General features: G+C 44.4%; 2 protein-coding genes and 2 long non-coding RNA genes across 5 annotated transcripts; all 4 read right to left on the bottom strand.

Annotated features, from left to right (window-relative positions):
- Window positions 1-8123: 8123 nt before the first annotated feature.
- LOC124705811 lies at window positions 8124-9456 on the bottom strand. 2 transcript variants are annotated; one of them, XR_007004168.1, is made up of 3 exons: window positions 9404-9456; window positions 9079-9267; window positions 8124-8506 (listed from the first exon to the last, which is right to left on the bottom strand). It is a non-coding gene; the product is annotated as an uncharacterized LOC124705811 (long non-coding RNA). The 2 variants fall into 2 exon arrangements; XR_007004167.1 differs by having other exon boundaries at window positions 8124-8443.
- A 1632-nt stretch (window positions 9457-11088) lies between these two features.
- On the bottom strand, window positions 11089-13051 carry LOC124649436. The gene is made up of 3 exons (XR_006986635.1): window positions 12835-13051; window positions 11843-12595; window positions 11089-11434 (listed from the first exon to the last, which is right to left on the bottom strand). It is a non-coding gene; the product is annotated as an uncharacterized LOC124649436 (long non-coding RNA).
- Window positions 13052-13474: 423 nt separating this feature from the next.
- Window positions 13475-16027, bottom strand: LOC124649277. Its single transcript, XM_047188930.1, has 3 exons — window positions 15844-16027; window positions 15668-15751; window positions 13475-14605 (listed from the first exon to the last, which is right to left on the bottom strand). The coding sequence occupies exons 1-3, from the start codon at window positions 16025-16027 to the stop codon at window positions 13854-13856; spliced, it is 1020 nt and encodes a 339-aa protein (XP_047044886.1). The 3' UTR covers window positions 13475-13853.
- Window positions 16028-17622: 1595 nt separating this feature from the next.
- On the bottom strand, window positions 17623-24912 carry LOC124706954 (uncharacterized protein At4g10930). The gene is made up of 13 exons (XM_047238615.1): window positions 24828-24912; window positions 24332-24417; window positions 23704-23794; window positions 23516-23565; window positions 22591-22663; window positions 22382-22491; window positions 22224-22289; window positions 21493-22100; window positions 20977-21070; window positions 19689-20868; window positions 19529-19603; window positions 18209-19369; window positions 17623-18072 (listed from the first exon to the last, which is right to left on the bottom strand). Exons 1-13 carry the CDS (start codon window positions 24888-24890, stop codon window positions 17860-17862), a joined length of 3870 nt encoding a protein of 1289 aa, XP_047094571.1. The 5' UTR covers window positions 24891-24912; the 3' UTR covers window positions 17623-17859.
- Window positions 24913-26468: the final 1556 nt, after the last annotated feature.

Here is a 26468-nt window from a genome sequence, read left to right as displayed (position 1 = left end):
CGGGGTTCTTCACGCAAGAGGAGGCGAGGGCGACGATAGCTGTCGCGGCGCGCAACGAGTATGTGGAGGATGTGACCGACGGAAGCCAACCCGTCGAAGAAGAAGACGAAGAAGAAGAACAACCAACTAAAGGCGCCGCCAACCTGTCGAAGGGAAAGAAGAAGAGGAAGAAGGACTCGCCGCCTGCCGAACCGCGTATCAAATGGACGCCGAAGGAAGAGGAGTGCCTCGCCGAAGCTTGGATGACCGTGTCCATGAACGGCATAGCAGGGGCCAATCGGTCGTTTGACACATATTGGCTTCGAGTGAAGCAGGCGTTCGACGAACGCAAACTCGTCGATCCCTACTTCAGCAAGACGAACATGAACCGGGGAGACAAGGCAATGGCCACCCATTGGGGGATCATACAGACGGCGTGCAGCAAATGGCACGGCATACAGGAGGAGATCGAAGAACGGCCGATGAGCGGCCACGACTTGGAACAAAAGGTATGCTCCGTCGACCCTGCATCACCAAGGTTAGCTGTGCACCGTGTAGATCGTCGTGAGCTGACCCGTATCGCCGTACTCTTTTTCCCCAGCTGCGCCGTGCTTTGGACATGTACATGGACGACACCGGCATGCAGTTCAAGTTCCTGAACGTCTACGCCCGCATCGAGAAGTGCGAGAAGTGGGCGGAAACCCGCAAGAACCTCTCGAAGAGCAAGACCAAGCAGTACAACCTCGACGCTCCGGCGGCTGGTGCGGCGGATGGGCGCCCGGAACTCGGGCAGAAGAAGCTCAAAGAGCTCAAAAAGACTGGCAATCCCGCCGACAGGCTGCAGGCGTCGTTCGACAAGTGCTGGGCCGACGCGAGGACGCACGCCGCCGGGAGGGACGACAAGTTCGACGGCAGGTGGCGGGAGATGCTCGCCAACCAAGGCGTCCGGATCGCCCTGCTGAAGACGACGGCGGCGGCAAAGAAGAGGAACACTGACTTGGCGTTTCTGATGGGCGGGAATACGGATCTGATGGACGAGGAGACGAGGATTTGGTACCAGGGCCACCGCAGCGACATCCTCCGACCCACTCCGGCCAGTTCTTCATCGTCTCCGCCGGCTCCTACCTCGTCTTCCTCACCGTCTACGCCATCGAATGCCGCTGCTTTGACGTCGACTGCCGCTGCTTCGACGTCGACTACTGTTGCTTCGTCGTCGACTGCCGCCGCTTCGACCACGCCGTGTGAGGAAACTGGTCCGTCGGACACCGCCGTGCCAGCCGGGACTGCCGATGAGCCTGTTTCCGTGTAATTTCTCTCCTATCGCCGATCTGTGGCTGATCCTTTTGCTGGTCCTTTTGCTGGTCAACTGGCCGTATTTGTAGCGCGGGACGACGGTTTGTTTGAATTTAAACTATGTCCGCCGAACTCCGGGTGGACGACTGGAAATACGGTACTCCCCACGACTTTATTTCGTCCAATCCGGCGGTTGTTTCGTCCGGATTTCGTCGTGGACAGGTCAAACGAGTGGAGATGCTCTTACACAGTTACGTACGCATGCATACGCATGAACTTGCGAGAGTAGACTAGAGTACTAGGCATGCGTGCGTGCATGCATTATCCACCGCACTGATGTACTCGTACAAATGGTGATTGATCGTGGGCATGCACGTACACTACTACACTAGCTAGTGACTTAGTCTTTTGTACGCAGGAAAGGTGATTGTATTATTGTATATCATCCTACGTGCACGTGAAGCTTGAAAGATGTGTTTACTTGCCGCCCGGCTATACGGAGTACTATACCACGGCATACTTCCTCCGTTTCGAATTATAAGAAGTTTGAGATGTTTCGGTGTAGACAACCTACGAAACAAAATAAGTTAACAGAGACAAAAACATTAAAAGACGTTTGGATAAATTACCTAAAATAACTTACAATTTAGAAATACATACATGTAGTAATTGAACACTGAGTAGCTAGCTACTCCAAAGAGCAACTCCAACAGTTGCGCTAAAATCCGACGTTGTAAATCGCGTAGGCAGCGCACTGCAACCTGATTTAGTGTGGAGTGTAGGTTCGTTCTTCACCCGAGGCTGCAAATTTACGTGGGAACCCGAGCAATGCAACGCGCTGTACTGGACTCACCAAATATAGCGCTTTGTCCGGAGGAAAATAAAGCGAGCGGCAATTTTTTTACAGCGCGCCCTTATTTACAATGCGAACGACGCGCTATATCGATGATTTTGACAACGCTACACGATATAGCACGACTACTGGAGTTTCTCTAATGTTCGTAGGTCGCTAGCAGCAGGTGGGTTGAACTAAAGCAAGAAAGCCTTGAGTAGTGACAAAAAGTACAAAATACAAGTCATGCATAATTCTTTTTCTTAACTCCTAAAGGAATGTCGTTCGAACTAATCAGGGAGGACATCTCCAGTACCATTGATCATATCAACGAAACGTTCACACAAGACTAAAACAAGTAGGTAGCCAACTGCAGGGGACAAACTGGTAAACAAAATAAACTGTCACAAATTAAGCATCGACATTGGACTCTAGACCACTCCAAACTGGGGAGATGAAGAATGTGGTGTCCAACGTCGAAGTGGGAGTAGACCAGGTCCCTGCATCACCATCTTCCTCGCCACTGGAGAGAATGGAAAGGATCCAGGATGAGGAAGCACGCCCGTCAGCCACCTTGGATCTCGAAGACTTTTCGACAGTTTCGTCGATACATGCTCGCATAAACGATCGATGAGGGTCGACATCTGTTCCTTGAAGATAATATTCCACCTCGTAAGAGCAGAATCATCCGCAAGATCTGGTGCAAATTCAACCAAGGTTGTCCATTAAAGATCATCTCATTACGAAATTTCCAAATGCACCAAAGGGTAGCAGCCAAACTGCTGAGTGTTTTCTATTTGCAACCCAAAACCTGGCAATCGATAAATAATCCATCCCCAATTGGAGATTAAAGAAAATAGAGACAATATGCTAGATTTGCCTTAGCTATTATGCATTGGAAAAAAAAAGATGATCAATACTTTCATTATCATTGCAGAAAATGCAACAGGTAAGTTTGTTCATGTTCCTCTTTAGCAAGTTATCTCTAGTCATTAGCTTGTTATGTGATAATTGCCAAACAACAGGGATATAGGTAGGAGTGAAACCCCCGCCAAAGTTAATGATAGCATAAAGAGAATTGGTGGAGTACTCTCAAGAGCTCTCATATTGTCAGATGAGGGAATCACAATCCCCTGAAAAAGAAATGGTAGAAGCAACTCCTTCCAGATCATACCATTGCTGCATAATACAAACTTATGTTCCATTCGATCTGAAAAGATCGACGCAACGATCATGTTACGATAGGCAAAGCTAGCGTACAGCGCGCGTCGATTAAATACGACAGGAGGTAGTTCATACTTGGACAATCATACTTTCTTTTTCCTGAAACGTTTTATTTTTTGACATTTTTTTTCCTGAAACGTTTGTGAACTTTGAAACGGTGTTTCTGGTCTCTCTTACTTTACATTTTCTTAAATTGCATTTTCTTCAATCGGGCTGGCCGGCTAGTGCCACGCTGGACAGTGGGTCTAGGGACGATGTCGTCGGCAAGGTCCCCTGATTCCTCTGCTCCAGCCTAGCTATCCACTATCTAGCAGGAAAAACAGAGTGTACTTACCTTGCTAGCTCAATATTTGATTAAGGAAAATCCGGCCTTGCCATTTCCACGGTCCACTACAATTTTTCGCGTCGGATGATCCATTTTTTCCTCTCTAATCCGTACACGTGTCAGCGACCGTTGACCACCAGCAAATACGGTAACGATATGTGCGTCCACTCTGTGGCCTAGCTGGCTTTCCATATGTGGCACGATAAATTTGCTCCCATTCCATTTCTGACCTATACGTAGTATCGTCGGCCGTGCTACTCAATTATATAGGGTGGGTCGTGGGTGTATGGGTGTTTCTGTATCTGTGAGCGTTGGCGTTTATTTTTTAAAATATACTACTACTATTTCATTGGTCCAAGAAAACTGCAACTTCAGTTTAGAGTAAAGTGTAACTCGTTTTCTGCCGGAGAAAAGTGCAGTGCAACTCAAAATCAGTTGCGATCTTTTTTAAACTGCAGTTGCACTTTTTTAGATGACTTTTAAGAAATTCTTGGTCGACTGAGACATTGCAAACTCTTACTTATTGCGTTGAAAACCAATTCGAAATTTGTTTGAAACTTGGATATATGTAGAAATTCAGACGCGATGTTTCAACAAACAAGTAAAATCTTGGATTTAAGAAAAAGAAATTAATTCTGGAGGTATGGGAAAACGAGCCACATTGACCAACAGTACTCCAAGATGAATACTACTCCCTCCATCCTATGAAATTTGTCTTGGATTTATATAAATTTAGATGTATCTACATACTAGATATAGTTTAAACTACTCTCTAACGCTTCTATTCTTGAACAAAAAAAAATGAAAACTTTGAAACTTGTATTTGGTTTCTCCATGCACGAACACTCTTCCGAGAAATCCACTTGTCACACACTTAACGTGGTGAGCGCCAAAATTCAAACCCGTGGACGATGTATGCACGTACGCACGCATGCATGCTCGTGTGATCTCTGCGTTGTTATTCGAAAATCGGCCTCTTGAGCTTCACGTTTTTGTCAAGCAGTTTGTTAGTAGAAGCCAAAATCTCGTTTTGAGTCTTATATATCCGTATACGTGCGCGATCGAGCTGGCAGCCTCGCTGGTGCCACGTTGGCCTGTGGGGAGATTTTCGCTGGGAAGGGAAGGAAACGCACACACCTCCTGATTCCTCTGGTCCAGCCTAGCAGAAAACAGAGTGTACTTACCAACTGTTTAAATTGGTTGAGGAAAATCCTGCCTTGCCATTTCTATACATGTAATCACGCTAGATTGTTCCTATCTGTTGGCACCAAACACGCATAATATTTGGATCACTGCGATCAAAATTCCATGTATATATTTTCATTTCCATTTCGGTTCAAATAGAACCGCTCGGCATAAAAAAAAAGATCTTATCTAGTTAGGGTGAGTGATTGATGAACCCCGACTAGGCACCCAAACCGCATCCGCCAAAATCTTACTTATAATTTATTTTATGACTTCTAGTCCTCCATTCTGTTAAAACTGTGACAAGCAGATAATGGAGAACGATAAAGGAAAACGCAGAGGTGACACAAGATTTAACGTGGAAAACCCCTCTAGTACAGAGGGGAAAAACCACGGGCGCCAGCCAACAAACGACGTAGGTTAGCCTATAATCTGATAAACCCTAGCCGGCGACTTACAAGAGGTATATATAGGCGGTGGCATCATCCGTACCTCATCAGAAGTTAGTCTCAGTTTAGAATGAATTTAAATCACAATATAACACATTCAATCCAAATTAACTGAGGCAGAATGTATCATACCATAATCAGTACAATATAAAAGTGTACTACTGAGATATGCTAGTAATTAATTTGGGACACAGAGAATATAAGTTTGGTCCAAAAATTTAGACTAGAATTGACAAAATAAACCACAAGTAGGATTTTGGCGCATCTAAGTGCATGTACAATGATGATAGTTTAGTGGCGCCACATAGGATAGATGCTAAGGTAGAGAAAAAAGAAAGTTAGAAAAGAGTTTTGCCTTCTCTTAGCTACAAAATGATCTCTTAGCGCGATCCCTATCACCACATATTTAGAATGTTTGGTTAGTAGACTACACTATAAAATAATCACCGTATAACCAATTTACTGTTATATCTAAATTACATGATAAGATTAAGAGAAAATGGTCTTATCAACCATTACGCATGCCCTAGCACCTTACCACCGACCAAATATGCATGTACCGTGTCAGTGTCCTACGTACCTAGCTAGGTTTCCATATAGGGCCCGTAAATTTGCTCCCATTCCATTTCTAACCGATACGCAGTATCATCCTCGATCGGCGGCTCGTCTCTATCATATACCAGACTAGATCGGTACATATATGGATGGATAGATATATACACGGACCACACTAGCTAGGTGGTTATCGTACGCGTGGCGGCTTAATCTCCACAACGTCACGTGCGTGCACCGCATGCATTTGCAATTGCCCGGATGAATATCTCGCTCCTGCTACGCTACTGATCGATGTATATATCAACGTTATGGGAGGATGACTAGATTTTATTTTCCTCTTTGAGGATTTTACCTACGGAGTTGTAGCTGGCTTACGCTCAGCAAAGACAATAAACACGTATACGTACATACAGTTAATATACAGCGCGTGCACGTGTGTGTCTATTGATGGCTTGCGCGCGAGAGTAGGCGAGAGTACGTATAAATAGAGATGGATCGACGGCACGTACGCTAAGATGTCTAGATCGACGGAGTATAAAAAAAGGTGAATTATTATTACTCTATACGATGCGTGCGTGCACATGAAAGGTATGTTTTCATACATGCCCGGATCTACGGAGTACGTACATCATAGTATCATGCACGGTATATCAAGCACTACCTCCGATCAGATTGTAACTAGTTACGCACTTTGTAGCAAGCTAGCCTAATGATCGCCTGTTAGCTACTAGTGGGTAGTAGCTAGGTTTAATTAGATCGAGCAAGAAAGCAAAATCCTCTCGCATGATCATTAGACCGTACGTACGTTCGACACGTTTTCAGGGGAAGCATCATAGCTACGTACACGTGCGTACAGGGTACTTGTATAACAAGTTACACGCATGTTATGGCCGGCACGTTTCGTGCTCGCAGTGGCCGTTAGATACGCAACTGAGATCAGTGATGATGCTGATGACGGCGTACCGACCAGTTGGATGGCCTGAGACGGGGAAGGCGAGTTGCAAAAGTTTTTCTTTAGACAAACATTTTTTCTTGCAAGAGTATGCAAAAGTAGGCATATAGATAGCAGATATACTTGAGTACAAGAACACCACCACTCGTTGCGAGCAACAAGCAGCAACAATTGCACACCGGCTAATCCGAAGAGAGCCACCATCGACGAAACAACAACACGATAATAAAGAGCCTATTCTAAGCTAGACAACAAAGCCGCATCGACCGCCGCGCGGCATCTCCAAAGAACAACCGCTTCAAAAGGATTCTCCTTGTCGACACACCATCTAAAGGAGGTAGATGGCGGGACTTGGTTGGCCTCGAGAAGTAATCGTCTTGGACTTGCCGACCGTGGCGTACATTGCACACGTGAAAATCAGCCATAGATAGCGACAAGCACTGTAGGAGGGAAACCTAGTTCCTCCACGCCGTGTCTCCAAATGCGATGCTTCCAATAGAGTGATGATGTCGAGGACGCCACCATCGCGAAGCCCAGAGACATCTACCAAACCGGTGAGAAAGCGAGTGAAGTATTGACGCACCTCGACAACACCTCCAAGGAAGGGAACGACATCCGCGGGTGTCATCGTCGCCAGACTTTCGTCCGTAAAGCTGCACATTGCCCTCCCTACCCGCCGAACTAGGGCAGTCGTCCAAGTTGTTCACTAGGCAAGACTATTTCCTTACCTGGCTTTTTGCAAAACTATTTCGAAATCTCCAAGTTCAACTTTATTGAGAATGAAGTAAAAGTTGTGCAAGTCGGTGCCAAGGAATGTCATGTGGACTAGCGCCACCTGCTTCAGCATCATGTTTCCTGAGCACCAACCTACACTAATTAATTTGGGTCTACTCTCGATGACGTTAAATTTAGGAGTTAGAATTCAAACTGGTTTTGCGAGAGAGGTAAGACAAGAAATTAGTTTAGATTTATCAAAACAATATATAACTTGTAAAAGGCTTATGCCAGGTTCCCCCGTCAATGTAGGGCCAGGTGCATGCCATTTCACTGACGTGCAGGATCCATGGGAAGGAATCCTATCCTCTCAGTCTCCACACAACTGTTAATTTTCGCAGTTTCTAAAATCTCTCAAATGTCGCCAGAATGTTTTTATTTCCTCGCCGGACAACAAAACGCCTTGTTGCCATAGCAACACCACACGGCAGAATATGCCCTTTCCAAAGAAATCAGCAAAAGTACAATCTCGAAGAATTTTCCGTGCGTAAGAATAGCAGGCACGTATATTAGTACTACGCAAATAAACAACCGACGAAGTACACTAGCACCAAAACGAATACTCTCTCCCTCTCATGCCAGAACACTGCAAACATTCTCAGTTTTTGCGACAAAAATGTACATACTACATATTCTGGGTCAGCTAACCACCCATGTATAAATTGTTTGTACGGCATTACAGTATTTACAGGCTGCACGCGGCCGGCTGTCCCTCACATCCCAGGCATTGCTAGCTGTGCGTACATGTTTTTGTCGTCAGGAGCCAGGTTAAAATCCTCTGAAATTGGTCGGTTCTTACAGCACAGCTAAGCACCCCTCAGTCCTCGTTATACAAAACTGATGGAGCCGCTTAATTACCTTGGACTTGACTTGCACTGCAGTGATAGATGCCTTGATTAACCAACAGGAGAACCACATATCCTTTCAGATTTGGGGATCTAGAGGAATTGATAATACTCTCTCAGTTCCATAAAATATGTAGATGGAGGGAGTAATAAAAAGCGATGCAAGTTTTTTTTTCCATGGGTCAGTCAATAATGCATATGCAGATGCAGTGACAGTGCAGGCACAGATGATTGATTGTTAAATATGACTACCCCTGCTAAAAATTAACTGTCTGTACATGTACTCTGTCATGTATGCATATATACAGTGCGTAGCAAGTGTTCAACAGTAGTCTCGCTGACTGCCGATCAGAAAACAGTGGATGTGGTCTGAACTCGTTTGTCCATGCATGCATGCATGAGATCTCCTACCTACTATTGTTAACATGTTAGAGAGATTTCATCGTGATTTGACCGGTCTTAATCCTGGTCCAATCAGCCAGGCTCAACAAGCTACCAACATGTGCATGCCCTCCATACATGATACATACAGCCACCTAACCAAACTGCCTCTGATGCATGTGATTAATTCACTATAGTGTTTTGCAAACCTCACAAGCCCCAATGGAGAAATTAACTAATTAAGAGAGAGAGATTAGTACTACTCCGGGTGCAAAGCAACGTACCAGCATTGTGTCGCGAGACAGCCATGTTTCTTCCAAGATTTGCTGCGCTTAAACAATCGGATTTGATCTGGGCTTAGTTAGCACTTAGCAGAGGAGGCCATGTGGGCGATGCCTGCCAGGTCAGGTCAGGTCCAACGAGACATATACACTTTGCCACGGCTGATGATGAGATCCACATATTCTTTCGCACTGTTGGAGCAACTCCTTGATTAGCAAGTGATTAAACGTGGTGCATATGTGTGTAGTAAGAAACCAGATTAATCTGGTACGTAAGTGGGTAGTTTACAGTGGCTCGAGAGGACAATGAGAACTCAAGAAAACTTACCTTTCTTAGACTTCTCTCTGATGCCAAGGTTCAGTCTTGAGTGGATGCATGATGGCTTTTTTTTCACCGATGAAGGCACTGAAAGATGAAGCCCCTTTTCCCCTTCAGGCTTAACTGAACCTGTAGTTTTTTCTTACCTGCTCTAAATCCAGAACAACTCGATCATTTTATTTTCTGGTCAGAACATGGGAGGATGTTTATCCGTTCTGGATTTAGAGCAGGTAAGAAAATAAAATGATTGAGTTGTTCTGCTGCTCACAACAAAAATATGACAGGCTGTTTGTGTTTTAGTCCAGGAAAATCTAGCCTCAAGATACACCCCACCAGGCCGGGGGAGGAGCTGTCAAGCAATGGCATGGGAGGCAAGTTATTGGATTAGTAGCCGCAGAAGAAGCATGTGAGCTTGACACCCAAATCATAAATGTGAGTATTGGGGGAACAATTCTGAACCCTCTAAAGAGTGGAGAAAAGCAGATGAATGCACACCTGTCCTACTTAATGCAGATCACTCTCCACTTGTGATGCCACCATTATTTATTCTCCTCAGATGCTTCACAGCTTTGGGAGCCACCACAAGCATAAATATAAGTAAAATAATTAGCATGCACACAACACCCATCCACATTGCTTCCAACTCAAGACCTGGTTGTACTTTGTAACCTGTGATGCTCCAACAACCCATATTGTATAGCCACCCCTGCATGCATGCTGACCTCATATGACACCAGCATCAAAATTATAAACTAACATGGCCGGTTGCCTCAAGATGAAGGGTCAATTGGTTCTTAATCTACCACGCAGTGAGCCCTCAAGATCACAAAACAAGGATTTTGCTATGGTTATCCTTTGATTTGTTGTCACTGTCAGTTGATTGGGTCTCAAGGACTGTGCAAGGGAAGGGGATCCAATGGAACACCAACAAGATCATTGGCTACATCAGGATCAGATTAAAAGCTGCATGCATGTGCAGGTTCAGTCCTTGCTCAGTTACTAGATTTTATATTATACACTGCTGTGATAGGAGGGCCAATCTTGCTATTGCGGTAGTAGATGACCAGGAGAAACTAAATGTTCTGGAAAGGTTGTCGCAGATTTTCCTAAATTTTGGTGTATCTATACATTATAGAACACTAGCTGTGGTGATACACTAGCATGATTTAGACAAATCTGCAACATCCTTGTCGGATGGAGGCAGTAGAAGAATATATACCATTAGCAGACTAGCTAAAAATAACAAACAGATCTGTGCTAATTACCATTGCAACTTTTTGGTCCGCATCTCATATATGTATGCAGTACCTATCATGGAAAGACATGGGCTATATAATCATATTGACATGACTTGCAAGCACTAGAATAAAAATGCTCTATCAGGGCAACTACTCCATTGGCTTGACATGTGCATTGTAAAGTGACTCACTGAAAGTTGGAAGCTTGGCTTTTCCTAGATCTAAGAATGGTCGACATGACATGTTCTTTTCTCTACTTTTCTACGTGCTTTCATTTCCTCCAGATTTCCCTCAAAAAAAAAAAAAGAGTCAGTAATGTACAAGGGGGAACAAACAAGACAGTGCAGTTCTCGGTGGCAACACAGAAACCAAAAATGGACGGCAGAGAAGAAACAAAACAAAAACTCAACTCAAACAGAAGATCAACAGAATGTATTCTTGGAAAAGGTGACAAACTTTGATCAAGAAACCTTATAGAGTTACAGTTACCTAAACTGCTAAAAAAACAGAGCAACTCATTGTTTTTTTTCCTTCTGTTTTCTCAAGCACGCACGCGTCATTTTGTATAGCATCACATCACCTTAAATTCAGATCCAATTCCTGGGCAGATAGATAGCTAGCTAGGTTGCTTTGCGCCTAGTCATGTGTTGGAGCACTCAGAGTTGAAGGTAAATTATGCAAGCAAGCAAGCAATGGCCAGCGGCACGTGAGTGGGGCTCCCCACCACAGCACGTGCTCGCTCCACATGCATGTTTTCTCCCAGTGTTTCTTCATCACCGCTGCTTGTCATTGAGGATTGAAACTGCAGTGGTGAGCAAGAGAAGTTAATCGATGAGAGATATACTCCTATATGGATATGGTCAAGAGAGAAGAAGAGGAAGAAGACAAGGGGGGCTTTCCCTTTTCATGGGATCCCCTACCCCCCTATCCACCCCTCTTCCATCTTTGCCCATTCCTACTTCTCTATCCCTGGCAGACAGACACTCACTCAAAACTACTCATGATGCTGCTGCACAGCAGCTGTGCTGAAACTTATGTAGATATGTGCATGCATGCGTCCATGCCATGGACTGATGGACATTGATGTGCTAAGCTCCAAACTGTATATATGCTGCATTTGTTTGCTAATTCTGAAAAAAATGAACAAATAGAGCCCAACAACATTTTCCAGTTGGTAAATCTGGCTCGAAGAGATCATGTCTATATATACCTGATAATTTGGAGGAACCAGCTTCATGCAAACAGGGGAATCTACGTACACTGGTCAGTTGTTGTTGTTGCTCTTTCGGTTGATCAGCTCTTGTCGTCATCACAGGAAATCAATTGCAAACACAGGTAGGCTCATATGAGAGTCTGCTACAGTGGCGTCATAGACTAATATAACTGGGGACTATAGCATGGTCAATGTCCTGCACGCAGAAGCAAACGATTCTCCAGCACAGTGGCCCTGCTGGAGCATTGTCCAAAACTCCAAGCCCATATGCATTATTTCGCCTCACATTCTCATGTCTCTAGCCAGCATGCAATGCATCATGCATGTGAGGGCCATCTCATGCATCTCTCTGTCCCTGTCTCTCTCTCTCTCTGGTTCCAATTAAGCCGCAATGCGACCTGTGACAAATGGATGGCTGGCTGGTTGGCTGACCGGCCGGCGTACGATCTGTCCGTTGGATGGATCAATCATCCCATCTCCCTGTGCCCTGGCCGTAAGGGCACTGCTGCTAGCCGGCTACCTGCTTCTTTCCAGCTCAATCTGTTCGTGGGACCATCGCCACGGCGGGTTCTGACGATCTGGACCATCGGAGACCGGGGGGACGGCCCTGATCGGCCGAGGCCAAATGTTGATACGGTTGGAGAAGACCTGTGTCAGGAGAAGAAACGGTGCTCCTCCCAGATAGCTTATCCAGTCTCTTGTTTGTTCCTACTCTATCATACATTTGCAAAGTCTTTGCTCTTGCCAGTCCTGCATTGCACACATGCCATCCTATTTCAGATATTGGAAGAAAAATCCTAGGGACGATGCAATGCAAGGTCCTGTTCAAAGGGCGAGAATTTTCCTTGAATTCTAATAGAATTTATTGAAGTTGTTTGTTTACTGCAAAAACCCTGCTATATATACATATTGATACTGGGAAATGTGCATGGATGCCTGCCTAGTTGCAACTGAAAGCCAATTTCTCAATCAATGGATGGATGACTCACCTGGACTGTCATGGTCAAGTTGAAGGACTTGCAGGAGTTGACTATCCAAGTGAAGAAGAAGCTGGCTGCATGCACTTGCAGCAGCAACAACATGGGCACCTTGGCCTCCCATGATAATGGACTGGAGCAGAGGAGAGTGAGGTCCAGCTTTGCCATCATCTTCTCTGCAGGCCCATTCCTCTTGGTGCTCATCAGAACTGGCATAAAACTGAATGAAAACTCCAGCTCCTGCCACCACAAAAGGAAAGTGTCATTTCTTGGTCATGTGCTCCAGTGCATAAGCCACAACAAATGTTGCTGCCATATAGCTGTTTTTTCCCCGGGCAGTGGCAAACAAGCAACATAATCAAGATGGTCATTGGAATGAAGTAAACATTCTTATATGTAAGCAGAAAGAATGACTTAAGAACCTAATGATGAGTAGAGAGAACCAAATACATTGAACAATTACACAGCTTTGTCTGGAATCTGAACAGATGAACTTCATGCTTCAGAGAGTGGACTGTTACAGTAGTGAGGCCCATATATATGGGGCCCATTAGTTATTGGCTGCTCAATCCATCAATCAAGTTGAATTTCTGGAGTAATCCTCCTTTCAAAACATAAGGCATCCGAAAAGAAAAAAAAAGCCATATGTATATGGGTGTACTGAAACAAACTTCAGAGATGTCATCATCCACATATTCAAAGTGACATTCTAATCAAAACCACACTGAGCTAAAAGAGGAGGCACATTACACAATCGAAAACCCCGAAAAGCCTGTACAACACTTTAAGCATCCAAGTTCATGATGCTGAGCTACCTAGGCCTAGCAACTACAAAAACTAAGCCCTTCTTTTAACACCAAGCAACCAAAGGGCAAAAACTAAAACGGAAGAAAATAAATCACCCTAACATTCTGCGAAGAAGATAGCAAGATGGTCGGCATTTATGACGAAATCTTGTCCTGCAAAACCCTTTGCCCACATGAAGTATATCTGCGCCATTTGTAACTTGTAGCAAGGTTGTTGAGTAGACCCTACAAGATGTTCGGCACTTGTGCTGAGAGCCTTTCCTGCAATTCTCTCATCTTCGAGCAGAGTTCCACCTTCTGCTCCTTGTAACTCTGAAGCAGGAAGTCCTTCCCTTCTATGACTTCCTTCAGCTCACCAACCTCTCTCTTGAGCATCTCCACCCTCTCTGCCTCGCCGTTTCTCTTCTCAATACCAATGCAATGCAGCTCAGGGTCATCGATACTGCTATCAGCATAGCCATTAGCATGCCCATTGGTGGCATCTGATTGCCAATGTCCAGCTTGCAAAGGCTTGTCGTGAGAGAGTGCTTCTGCGACACAGTGATCTGCAATGATCTTCCTTAACTGTTGAATCTCTCTCTCAGATTCGAACAGATCCCGGTTAGCACCATCCAGCTGAGACTGCAAGTTGGAGGTCTGCGTCTCCTGGATGCTGAGAGAATTCTTAAGATCAGCTATCTGTGCTTGCATCTCCATGATCATCTCATCACGTCTCTTGAGGTGCTGTCTCAACTTCTGTATGACCTCTCGCTTGCTATAAATGTCAGATCCTGATTCTGAAACACAGGGAGAGCCAGAACTGTTTGAGTACTGGAATGGTCTACGAGGATCTTCAAGCCGGTCAGGTGATGATGTCCACATGACGCCACTATTCTCTTTGCTTGATTCTGACCCTGGTATCTTTGCAAGAGGAAGGGAGGATTCATCTGGTTTTGATAAGGAACTTGCAGGTGCATGCTTGAATTCCACTCCACCATCTGCAATTCCTGCATGCAACAACCAACACTTAACATTGCTTCCATCTTTTGAGACAACTTTGAATTTATAAATAAAGCAAGAAAAGCATCCAGTCTAAACCAAGGTTTTAAATAGCGCGCTATTTCATTTAGCGAGGATCTTCACCAAACGCTATGCACGTTATAGCGCGCTATAGCACGCTAAATATGAAATAGCGTTCGGCAAAAAGATAGGCAAATGTTAAGAACTTCGGCAACTAAAATCTTGTCCAGCGGACTAATTGCATAACCAGAACGTTCAAAGTAGATCCCATGACCAAATTAAAGACAACATTTTTTAAGACATACTAATATGATGATATAAGAGCCAAGGAGGCAACAACAGAGGTGAAATCACTCATTCAGAATCGGAAGAAGAATGTATGGCTTCATCTTTCGATCTAGAAGAACCCGTAGACTGCAGCTCGTCCTCGCGATAAACTGGAAGCAACTTCTTCGTCTTTGGGCGAGAAACTTTCTTTCTTGATGCAACACTTGTTGTTTCAACTTCAGGTTCAGCTACAACAACAACCGGCACAATTTAGCACGATTTTTTGCAGCCAAAGGTTTTAACGCCGCTACGTGTTATGCGTTTTAGCGCGATTTAGCACGATTTAGCGTGTCATTTCTTGTTTAGCACTGTAGCGACTATTTTCTGTCAAATATAGCGTGGAGGGTCCAAATCCGCTATTGCGCGCTAAAACCGGCGAAATTGCGCGCTATTTAAAACCTTGGTCTAAACCCAATGTCCAGAGTGAAACAATTCAATATAACAATCCTAAACCCACTATGGATATGTTGCCAATTATCAGAACGCTGCCAGTGTGTGGCTTAATCTTTTGCCCCATGGTTAGTATGCATGAATTATAGTGCAAAGTATTCAGATTACAGAAGCGCAATTTGAGAATCCAATTACAGTTATGACATCAACTGTGTTCATAATTTAATGTCAGCTGATAAAGTTCAACACTGTAGACTGCAAATTCTGCTGCAATGTGACGAATACTGGGCGACAGAACACGAATTAAGCTGCAGTAACAGTACCTGAAACACAACAGTGGCAATTGGTCTGGTCATTAAACCGGTACAGGTTTGAGTGCAGTCCACATGCTCCAGATCTTCTTTTGGCTGCAAATTAAGATAGTCAGCACTGACCAGACAGCGCACATGACAGCAGCAAGTAAGGGCTACAATCGCAAAGGCAGCACCAGAGATCATACCTTTAGAGGTGCTACTGTTTTGTTTCTTCATATCAAACATTTGCTTGAGTTTGCATCCGAGTCTGACTGAAAGTGTGCTCAGCAGAACACCTCCTGCGACAAGAACCCAGCTTGCTCCTTCTCCCTGGCCATGGCTAACTCTGCCTGCCTTCTGTATGCTCCCATTTGCCTTGGAAGACCTCATCCTTTGAACGGCCAGTTCCTTCAGCCGAGTCTATGCAGGTTAACAGGTCAACCTAGACAAACGTGCATTACGATGTGTTAAACACCATGGTTCCCATGTGAGTGAGAACAGGAAAAAAACACGTGTAAAATGAGATTATGCAGCAGCAAAAGCCATTTTTGTTGTAGGAAATAAAATAACACAGAAGCATCTCGCTTTGGAAGGACAAACAGGAAATCAAGAAACACTGAGCGGTTATTCCCGAATAAGGGAGGGGGCTCCCCTGCAATCTCATGCATCGTGAACGGAACTGATAGTCGTAAGCAGTCCTCGGAGATTTAAAGGACGTTACAGTCCCAGACCTTCCCTTAGAAGGAAAACTAGAACCAAAACAAACACTGAAACAGGCAGCATTGGCGCTAGCTAACATAGCTATGACACGACAAGATCTTGAACAAACAGAACCGCTGGGGTAACCTGGTGAAGGCACGATCAGCATGGAGGAAGTCACAGTGCTGCACTATAAACCATAAGGCGCATTTCATTCAGTCTAGGATCTCAATTAGGTTAACCGCTTGATATCACCACCACATCATAACAACCCACCCACGGAGGCTTAGAGAGTCAACAATGGAAGCTAGGTCCAAGGCTCTAAGGATCGCAGCACTGGCACAACCCCACTGTAGCCAGAACCCTAATGGCGCAAATCAGTCGCGCTCGCCACCGCTACTGTGGTCGACACACCAGTTCGCCATTCCCGATCAGAACCTGCCCGCGTACTGCGGATCTGAGGGAGTTGCCAGGTGAGGCGAGGGTCAGCTCACCAGTTCGTTGTTCAGCCGTTCGGTCGCCGGCCGCCCTCCTTCCGCTCGCGTCCCGGCCGCCTTGGAGTTGCCCCGCCGATCGCCGTGGGGCGTTGATGCGCAGCCGCCGACGCCGCCGACGGGCGAGAGTGGGGAAGGGGGAGTGGATATGGGCCCTCGAGTTAGTGAGTTGTTGAAGAGACTGAGGCTGGTGGGGGTTTTCGGCCCAAATTGGGATGGGCTGGGCCGGAAAGAAGGTATGCGCTGGGATTCCCCTGGCGTTGCCGCGCTTAGCTCAAAAGGATAAGAAAAACTGCCGTTTTTTTTTTAGAGAGAGATATAAAACAGAGCGCCTCGAATTTGCAAGGCCTTGTATGACGTCCAGAAGAGCGAGCCGGGTTAGTGGCAAAAAGGTGGTTAAAATTTTATTAACCAAGTCAGAGCAAGTCAGCACATGTTGTGTACACTACCATGACGCCTCATGCGTGTACACTACCATCCATACATTGTTGTTTCAGGTAACACGTCTCAACAGTTACACTCATAGCTAGGCAATGGTATATCCCAGCTTCGTCAGGTTTCGATCACCCATTCAACCCACATCTTGAATGCAATTGTAAGGTTTTGATCACCCATTCAACTATCCATAATCCAAGTTGTAAAACCGACCCATAATCCAAGTTGTAAAAGTAAAAGCTCTTTTGAAATGGTCAGGCCAGTCAGTCAACCTGACCGTTTGCGGAGTACTTCACGATCCTCTGCAACCACTCAACTTCCTTAACAATTGCACTAGTTACTTACTTCACAATTGTCTATCCCAACTTCTTCCCTTGTTTCCCACTAGATCAACGGACAGCTCAAGCCTAAGTATGTAAACTCGAGGATAAAGTTGTTTCTACTTTGCGATCCATACAAAATGTTGTAGAGCTAATCAGGTAAATGCTCTTTTGAAATGGTCAATCTGACCATGTGTGGAGTTCACGAATTGCACAACCACGGCAACTGCTGCTCCTCATTGCATTCCAGTTGTAGCCCAGGGTGGTCAACCAATCAATTGATCTGCTGCTGAGCCGCCTCGACATACTGCAGCGCGAGCTTCTTCACCTTGTCGCCCTCCTTGATCAGGAAGTTGGCATTCTGAGCCTCGGAGTGGTGCTTCATGACCTTCTCCGCCGTCTTGCCAACAGCCCACCTGTACTGCTCCACAGTAATCACACCGCTCTTGCAGAGCGGCCTGATGTTCTCTTTCACAAACATCTCAACCTACAAACAAGCATTCAGAATCCATCTCAGTGGTTACAAATATTCAGAGTCTTAGAATGTTCAGAACCTTACTCGAAATGTTCATGATCTAGAAATACATGTCCAATGGAACATTAGTGTGTGTTGCCGGCCATACCTTCTTATACACAGAACTAGATGAATGTGACGCTTTGTTGCCATTGCCTGGATCAGGTGCTGGGCGGCGGGTGGATGACTTGTCTCCCTTGGAACGTTTACTGTTCGACTCTTGGCTATCACTGCGAGGTCTCTCTTTACTGCTGGACTCCAACTTCGTTGGCTGGCTGGTTGCCTCACCTTCTTTCGGCGAATTATTCCCAACGCGAGATTGACTATGCGAGTCATTCGCTGCTACATCCATCTCTTTCAACTTCTCCTCCTGCCTGGCGGTACCTCCATCGGGCATCTCAACTACAGTTCCCTTATCTGTTTGACTTGTTTCTTCGCATACGGTGTTACATCTATCAGCTTCCGCCAGGTTCACTGAACATGTTTTATTTGCTGCTGTTGTTGCATCTGTAGTTTCTCTGCTGGGTATCGATTTCTGATCCTCCACGGAATTACATTTTGGTTGCTGACAGGACATCACTGCATCGAGGATTTGACAATTTGCGTCAGCCAGAGCCTGCACCGACGAATCGCCGTCACCTTTATGTGGGGTCACCCTAGAATCAGAACTTTTGCTCGGTCCAGAGTCAAAATTCACCACAGAAGTATCCTCTGCACTTGTAACCTTTTGCTGTGCAATAATTGGACAACCAGAAACTGCACTGGAATTACCTTCAGCTGTGGTCATTTTCCTCTCAGGACTGCTAGGAGGGGAATCAAAGAGGCCTGCTCTTTTTAGTGCTTCTTCAACGCTGTTGAAACTAACAGTATGTTCACGCACATTTTGCTCAGGAACACCATCTAGTTCACTCTCATCAGCTTGTCTGGCAGTAGCAGGAAGATCCAAAAGGCCTGCTCTGCCCATTGCTTCTTCCACATCACTGCTACCAATGCTGGTACTTTCAGTTCTAATCTGCGGCGATAACAGATCACAGCTAATTTCAGTGTTTTCGGTTAGAGTCGAAGCATCATCCTCGGGTTTTGCCTCGGCAGACTGGCGAGTGGCCTGAGAGCAAAGATTCACATAAACTGATTTGCTACTGGACCTTCCGTAAATATCATATTCTACATTGACAGCATCAGCAATAGCTAATTCAGTATCTGCACATCTTCGAATAACATCCAAATTCGCTCTCTGCAGATAATGCTCAGCGATGCGGTAAAGTTGTGCCTGAAATACATAAGTTTGGTTAACAGTGTGATCACTAGAGAAGAAAAATATAGATGCACTAGCAACTTAATCAGAATTTAACTGAAACAGAATGCAGTAGGAGAAAATGATAAAGCCAGCTATGTGTAAGCACAATAGAGGACTTCCTGAATGATTTACCTGTCTAACCACTATAGGAACTTTCTTTTGGCGGCCCATTGTGAGCTGCGGCCTCATATCCAGGGGAAGTTTTGCCTACAAAAACCAAACAGGTTAGTGCTTCTAGGAGTCATCAATGAACTTATTTTGATTTTTTTTATTTGTATAAGCTAACACGCACTAGTAGAGGGTAGTTCCTGTTGAGATCATCAGTGCCTTCTGTTTGATCTTTGCTAGCAATAGAGCTGGCATTTTTTCTTGCCAGGACCTCAAGAGCCCATTTTCTTTTGTCATCCTTCACATCACCAGCAGACTGGCTTTGTTGAGTCTGTGATGCCTGAGCATTTTTGTTTTCTCTTCTGCTCGATGCTTCTTTTTTCAGGGTCAAAGAACACAGTACTTTCTCTGTGTTGTTGGGTGCATTTACTTTTGTAGTCGCAGTTACTGGTGAAGGTTTATTTGTTGATTTACCATCGATAACTTTGATTTGGCTATTTTTATCCAACGGTGGGCATCCTTCAAGGGCAGAGAGAGGTTTTATGTCACTCTTCCTGGGAACAATTGATGCATCAGCCAGATATAACCTGGACAAAAAAGCTTTCTTCTCTTCAGCACTTTCTTTGCGTGTGCCAGTAGTCTCTGAGGATTTCTTGAGTAGCTGAAGTACTGATTGCAGTGTCTCAATCTTTTCAGGATTTATCCCTGGGGAGCAACGATGTTTCCAGAAGTCAACTTCCCTGTCACGGTGCCATGCACTTCTTCTCCTCCCTGTGGATGTTGCATATAACTTTTTGGTCAGATTCTCACGTATCTTTCCCTTTTGAAGCAAAGACTTCCTTAAGAGCGAAGCATTGGGTCTTTTGTCTGGTCCATCCATTGACTTCCCAATTGCTGCACGGAATGCAGTCAAAAGTTTTTCATCAAAACCATTATCCTTCTCGAGTATACCAATACCATTATCTCTAACTACTTCCCTTATCTCTTGTTGTAGCTTTTGAACTGCAACAGATGATTCTTTTCCTTCCTTATGGAAAATCTTCTTCATTCTAAGACCAGGCTTATCTCCTGCCCTTCTGCCTACAGGCTTTGCCAGCTCCCTCCCAGGATCTCTCATGTAGCTATTTCCTTCAACTATACTCATTATATCAGGGACCGGGACATATTTATCCTGTGTGACAATATTTGACGTATCACTGGTAACAGCTTTGGCTGCGGTAGAAGTAGTGTGACAGTCAGTTGAAGAAATGCCGGAGTTCGCAATGAGATGCATTTCCTGATCTGGCACTTCCAATCTTGCCTTCTTCGCAGGATGGTTATTTTCACTTCCTGATTCCATGTCACTGGTATTATGTATATCCCGCCTGGAGAAAAAAAAATTGCTAAAATGAATTTGTGTAGATCTATGAAACTCTCATGTGAGTGTGACAATCAGTAGCTCTTCAAGTGAGTGCAAAGTGAAAGATTCTTACATGGGTTGCAACTGGGTGTCCTGGTCACTTTTCACCTGCTGATCTGTGTCTGTGTTGATCATATCAATGTCAGTCGATATTTCCACCTTACTAGCTGCATTGGTAAAAGGGGAAGATATTATGTTGGATTCACAGTTTGCCACATGACCCCTTGAACAGAAAACAATGCAGTACAATCGAAGAAGAATGGACTAGTTTCGCAAGTTATAAGAATTACTTTTCATTGGTGTGACAATTGTAATAATCATTGATAGGCATGTAAATTAAGTTATCAAGTATACATGGTCTGTAGTAATGCTATAATTTCCTTTCACACTATGAAATCAACAAAGTTCTACTACAATAGAAATCAACAAACTTCTGAAGATAGAACTAAGCAGCAACGGTGTACTGAAAATATCCACATATGGTGATTGAATGACAAGTTGGCACATGGTGAAGCATATTAATGTCTCATGAGCTTGAAGTATGAGGCCCTCAAGTATTGTGCTGGTACATGCAAATTACCGAACATACTTGCTGAAGAAAGTTGTGCAGATTTGATGGCAGGAGATTTTTCATTACTGCTTGTAGGTAGCGCAATCTCCTCTCCTGTACTTTCAGCCTCCTTATTTCCACATAATAATGAATAAGATGGCACATGTTGTGGTATTTCTGATCCTTCATCCAAAAGATTACCATGCTCTGCGCCAGATAAGCTACATGCTGACTCATGTATTGGCGAAAGTTCTGATGATCTTTTTGTTGGATCAGAAGAAACCATGGCAGCAAGATTAATTTCCAAAGATTTATCCTGAGATCTACATGAACTATCTTTGTTCCTCAGGATACAGCCATTCACAACAGAATCAGGTGATAAATGATCTTGGGAATAGCTTGGATACGAATTGCTAGGAAATGCTTCTTGCACTGTCTTCGAGCTGAGTGAACCTTCTAATAAAGCACTCTTACTTCCAGAATTTACACCAACCACTGAGACAACAAGAGCAGTTTCACCATCATCGGCAACAGATACCGACACCTTCCCAGAAAATAATGCATCAGTAGATGTTCTATCAGAAACATCACTGATGCTTTGCTTCAGGATAACATCTGACTTGTTTTTCGCGTCAGTAACTACGCACCTACAAAATGTGATTGATAATTTCATTATTACCATATTACTCAACCCAAAGCAAAACAGATACCCCTACCAGCAAAAGAGTGATAAAAGAGAAAACTCGGAAAGTAACAAAGTATATAATTACCTTGGGCACAACCACGAATCTTCAGATGTAGTTTCTGGATTAAAGCCCACACATATCGCATGATACCTGGCTTAAGGATCAACGTAATTAGAAAACAGAACTGGTTAACTAATAAATGGACATATATAGGATAATGATAGTAATACAGTTATATATACCACAGATCACAAGAATCACAAGCAATTGATGTATCTAAAGTTGAATCATCCTCAGCTGCCACAAGTCCACTCCTAATGATGCAATCATCACCATCCAAACAAATAACTGCCTGGAAATGGGGAAAAATAGCAAGCCACATATCAACTTTGGAAGAGAGTGAATATGGTGGTTGAAAATGAAATGATGAGGGCTATGTGAATATTATTACGGTTGCATCGATATAGTATGATGGGAAAGAAAGTGTGCTACTTTCGCCTTGCACATACCAATCATCATCCTCACTGCAGAATAAGGAAAACAAATAGCAGAAGTAACTTTATGTTATTTATTTGTGTATTCATTTAAAATAAAGTAAATCCATTAAAGGCAGTTTAAAATAAGAATTTTAAAATCATGATATTCATGGACCAAATAATATGGCACAAATTTGCAGGCAAATAAATTATTACAGACACAAGCATATGAAAGTACACCAGCAACATTTTCTGCCTAAATGGTCAGGTGACTATATCTAACGAACAAAGGGCTTTCAGAAGCACTAAGGTTTAGTGAATAAGAGTATTTCTCTACTAAATCTGATAATGGATACACAACTCACAAGATGAAAGGCCCCCAAAAATGGCAGCAGGAATATAATATCTCTTATGAGGTGAGGCTGGTCATAGTGGTAAGTATCATGTAGTAGTATCATGCATATGATACTACTACATGATATTATCTCCATAGTGGGTAGTATCATGGAGTAGTATCATAGTCATGCTATATTTATTGTTTTTTAGAATCTCAATGCAAATTTGTGTACAAGATTTATTTAGCATTAACTTTTCTCGTTGTTTGCACTATGATACGGTATCTACCTATGTTACTCTAATCTCCTCTCTCCTCCTTAATTAGCTGCCACATCAACATTTTTGTGGGACCAATATGCATGATACTAGCTATGATACTAGCACTATGGCTAGCCTGACAGGGGAACTACAGAGTAAACAATACAGACAATTAACCAAACAAGTTTGAACTAAGATATGTTCAAACTGGCAGGGGAACTACAGAGTAAACAATACAGACAATTAACCAAACAAGTTTGAACTAAGATATGTTCAAACTGGCAGTACAAGTCCTTGTGACCTTACCTTGTTAAAGGTTGATTGTCTTCAACACCAGCTCCAGTACTATCATATACCTTCAATAAAATAAACTATTATATTCCAACGCAGTTCTACCTCTCGAGGCACTAGCCAAGTTTCTTGCATTGAATTTCCAGTGGTGACAGCATATTTTCCAAGGAAGATTGCCAGCACTGAGGATATGTTTTACTTACTGGAGTGGATGTTATATGCTGAAATTCAACTTTGCAGAGGGGGCAGCGGTTTATGATGGCAGACCAGTTGTCTATGCATGTATAGCAGAACCTGTCATATGAAATCAGGTTATTTATTTACCATATTAAAGTTTAAGTAAATAACGCAGCACTCCGTCAAAATTCACACATACAACTCAATAAAAACTAATACAATAGCAGTGCTTATGTGGTTACAAATCATATTTTCTACACTTCCTGATATACAAAAAGATAATTCATAAGATATTAGGGTGAGCAGTACATTTGAGGCTAAAAAAATTTAGTCAACGATGTCAATGCCAAATTAAAATTTGAAATTAAAGAACTTGAACTCAAAAAGACATGGGAAAGGCAAAACATTTGAATAAGCAAGTAATAATGGACTAGAGTACAAAGTTATCAAATGATGATGACCTGGACGGAGCATAACAGCTATATGCACTGGCACTTCACAGGTTTAGCCAACATACTTAAAAATATATAGACTGTAACCTACAAAGCTTAATGGGAAAGGCAAAGCACAATTTTGACAGCCAAGACCTTAATGGTAAATATGCAAATACGCACAAATGTTAGGAGTAGCAATAGAACCGTGAATGAGCCCTACCAGTGTTGGCAACCATCCAAAAGTCCTCTATCGATGACAATATCTCTACAAATGCCGCAGATTTCATTCTCCGGCGTATAATTTTCCTGCAAATAACAGTTTGGACAGACTATTAAGACAGGAACCATAATTGTGCTAGGAAACAATAACTGGATGTACGGACAGGAGATATCCCTGTCTGTAATGGGAAACACAGAGCTACCACTAACTGATTATACTTTGCTATCGTCTACTCAGCTGTCAAAATCAGTGTGGATTATCAGCTTTCTCCTATCCCAGTAACCATTCCACCTCAGAAATGGAGGGCATCTCCCATAACTCAACAAGTTCATCGCTCTGATCAATGCATCGGATAATAGTCAGAAATCTACGTATGGAAGTAGGTATCATCTCCTTGAACCCTCCCATCAGCCCATTTAGCAACCTAGCAAGTACTTGTTTGAGGAAAAATACAATCAGATTTTAGCACAGCAGCACAAGAGAAGGGATGCAGTACCGGATCATCAGCCTCCCCCTGCAGTTCGCTCGGCTGCCCGTCCACGTCCATCTGCATCGACATCGCCGGTCAACAGAAGCGGATGGTAAGCTGGCTTTCTCTCCCGGGAGCTGCCCCAGACGAACCCTGCGGAATTCGCGAGCAATCAGCGTGCCGAGTGGGGAGACTCGAACTCGATTAGCGGAGGATAACGATCAGAGGCAACTGCGGAGGAATGGAGGGATGGAGAGGAAGCTGGGGGAGTGGGGAGAGGCGGGCGGGGCGTACTCACCGTGCGTCCCTGCTCTTGCTAGGGCGGGCTGGCCGGCGGGGACTGGAGGGGCAGCGCCGGTGGTGGGAGGTGACCAGGAGGGGAGGGGGATCCGGCGGGGGTGGAGTTAGAGCTGGGCGGCGTGACGAGGCGGTAGTCCAGGTCTAGCCGGCCGGGCGGGTGAGGTCGACGACGGCGGCGAGTCGGTCGGGGCGGACGCGGCCGGCGGCGTCGATATGGCCACACGAGGGCGTGAGTAGGTGGGCAAGACGTAAGCAGGGGTTGGGCGCCACCAGCGGTGGAAAGCGGTGAATATGGTGCCGCTAGTTTTTTTTTTGAACGATAATCTATACCTAATAATAAAGGAGCTAAGGTTTCATAAAATTTTCGTCCAACAATTTTTTGGACCGTTTTACCCTCCCACCAAATCGCATAATACATCAAGTTGACACCGTACCGATTCGTTCTGCCAGGCTACCGGTTCATCCTTTCTCTCGAGAGGGCCGGGGCTACCACTGGGCTTTTTTGGCCAAAAAAAATCGCAGCGCTGGTTCACACAGGAATCAATAGTCCCACCTCGCTTGCATAGAACGAAATCCACCAGTTTATATGCCTAAATTTTCTGGGTTATAACAAGCTGACAAAAGCATCAGCAAAGATGGAGCGCAAAAATTGGACGCTAGGATCGGATTAAAGGACGGAATTAAAGGAGGAAATTGCACGGAAGAAAGCATCAGCAAAGATTTGGGAACGGACGGGAATTAAAGGAGGAAATTAAGAAATTGCACGGAAGAAAGCATCAGCAAAGATGGAACCCAGAAACTGAACGCTGATATCGAATAAGGAGGAAATAATTGCACGGAAGAATGGGCGAGGAGAGATCTTGGCGGGGGGCGGGGGGATCGATCCTGGAATGGCGGCTTTGTCCGTCCGGCTTCGATCTTGGCGGGCGGGTGATCGGTCCTGGAAAGAGTATGGTCGCCGGTCGTGTGTGCGTCTGGCGGCGGAGTGAGGGGAATCTGGGAGAGAGGAGATGATTCGAGGATGGAGGAGTTAACTGGGCCTTGGGACTAGCTTGCCTTGCCGGTTGGATTTCTGGGCCTGGTTTTGCTCAGCATACACGTACAAAGCAAATAAGTTTCAGTTTTTAATGTATTTCTCTAATAGTACGTGCATTGATAAGTGATCTTTACATACAGAACTATGTTGTTTGCATACTACAGAACTATGTTGTACATATGGTATTGCGCGGGATGAAGGTCAAAAATTAGGAGCTCCACAACCTTAATAAGTTGGAAACAGTGCTTGCCGCGCCAGGGCTCCCGCCAGTTTCCTGCCATGGCCGCTTGCTGAAATAGCTGGTGCTTGCAGCCTCATTGTCTCATACCAGC

The sequence above is a fragment of the Lolium rigidum genome, chromosome 4 (assembly GCF_022539505.1).
Source record: "Lolium rigidum isolate FL_2022 chromosome 4, APGP_CSIRO_Lrig_0.1, whole genome shotgun sequence".
In the NCBI taxonomy this organism is placed as follows: domain Eukaryota; kingdom Viridiplantae; phylum Streptophyta; class Magnoliopsida; order Poales; family Poaceae; genus Lolium; species Lolium rigidum.
The sequence above is the reverse complement of the archived record's forward strand: the minus strand, read 5'-3'. Positions and strand labels throughout refer to the sequence as shown.

Coding starts and splice junctions, on each gene's coding strand:
- LOC124649277 (XM_047188930.1), bottom strand. CDS start 16,027: ATGAGGTCTTCCAAGGCAAATGGGAGCATACAGAAGGCAGGCAGAGTT. Junction 15,752..15,843: donor AAACAGTAGCACCTCTAAAG/GTATGATCTCTG, acceptor CTTAATTTGCAG/CCAAAAGAAGATCTGGAGCA. Junction 14,606..15,667: donor TTGCCACTGTTGTGTTTCAG/GTACTGTTACTG, acceptor CAGGAATTGCAG/ATGGTGGAGTGGAATTCAAG.
- LOC124706954 (XM_047238615.1), bottom strand. CDS start 24,890: ATGTCGATGCAGATGGACGTGGACGGGCAGCCGAGCGAACTGCAGGGG. Junction 22,492..22,590: donor CATACTATATCGATGCAACC/GTAATAATATTC, acceptor CCCCATTTCCAG/GCAGTTATTTGTTTGGATGG. Junction 20,869..20,976: donor GACACCCAGTTGCAACCCAT/GTAAGAATCTTT, acceptor TTTTTTCTCCAG/GCGGGATATACATAATACCA.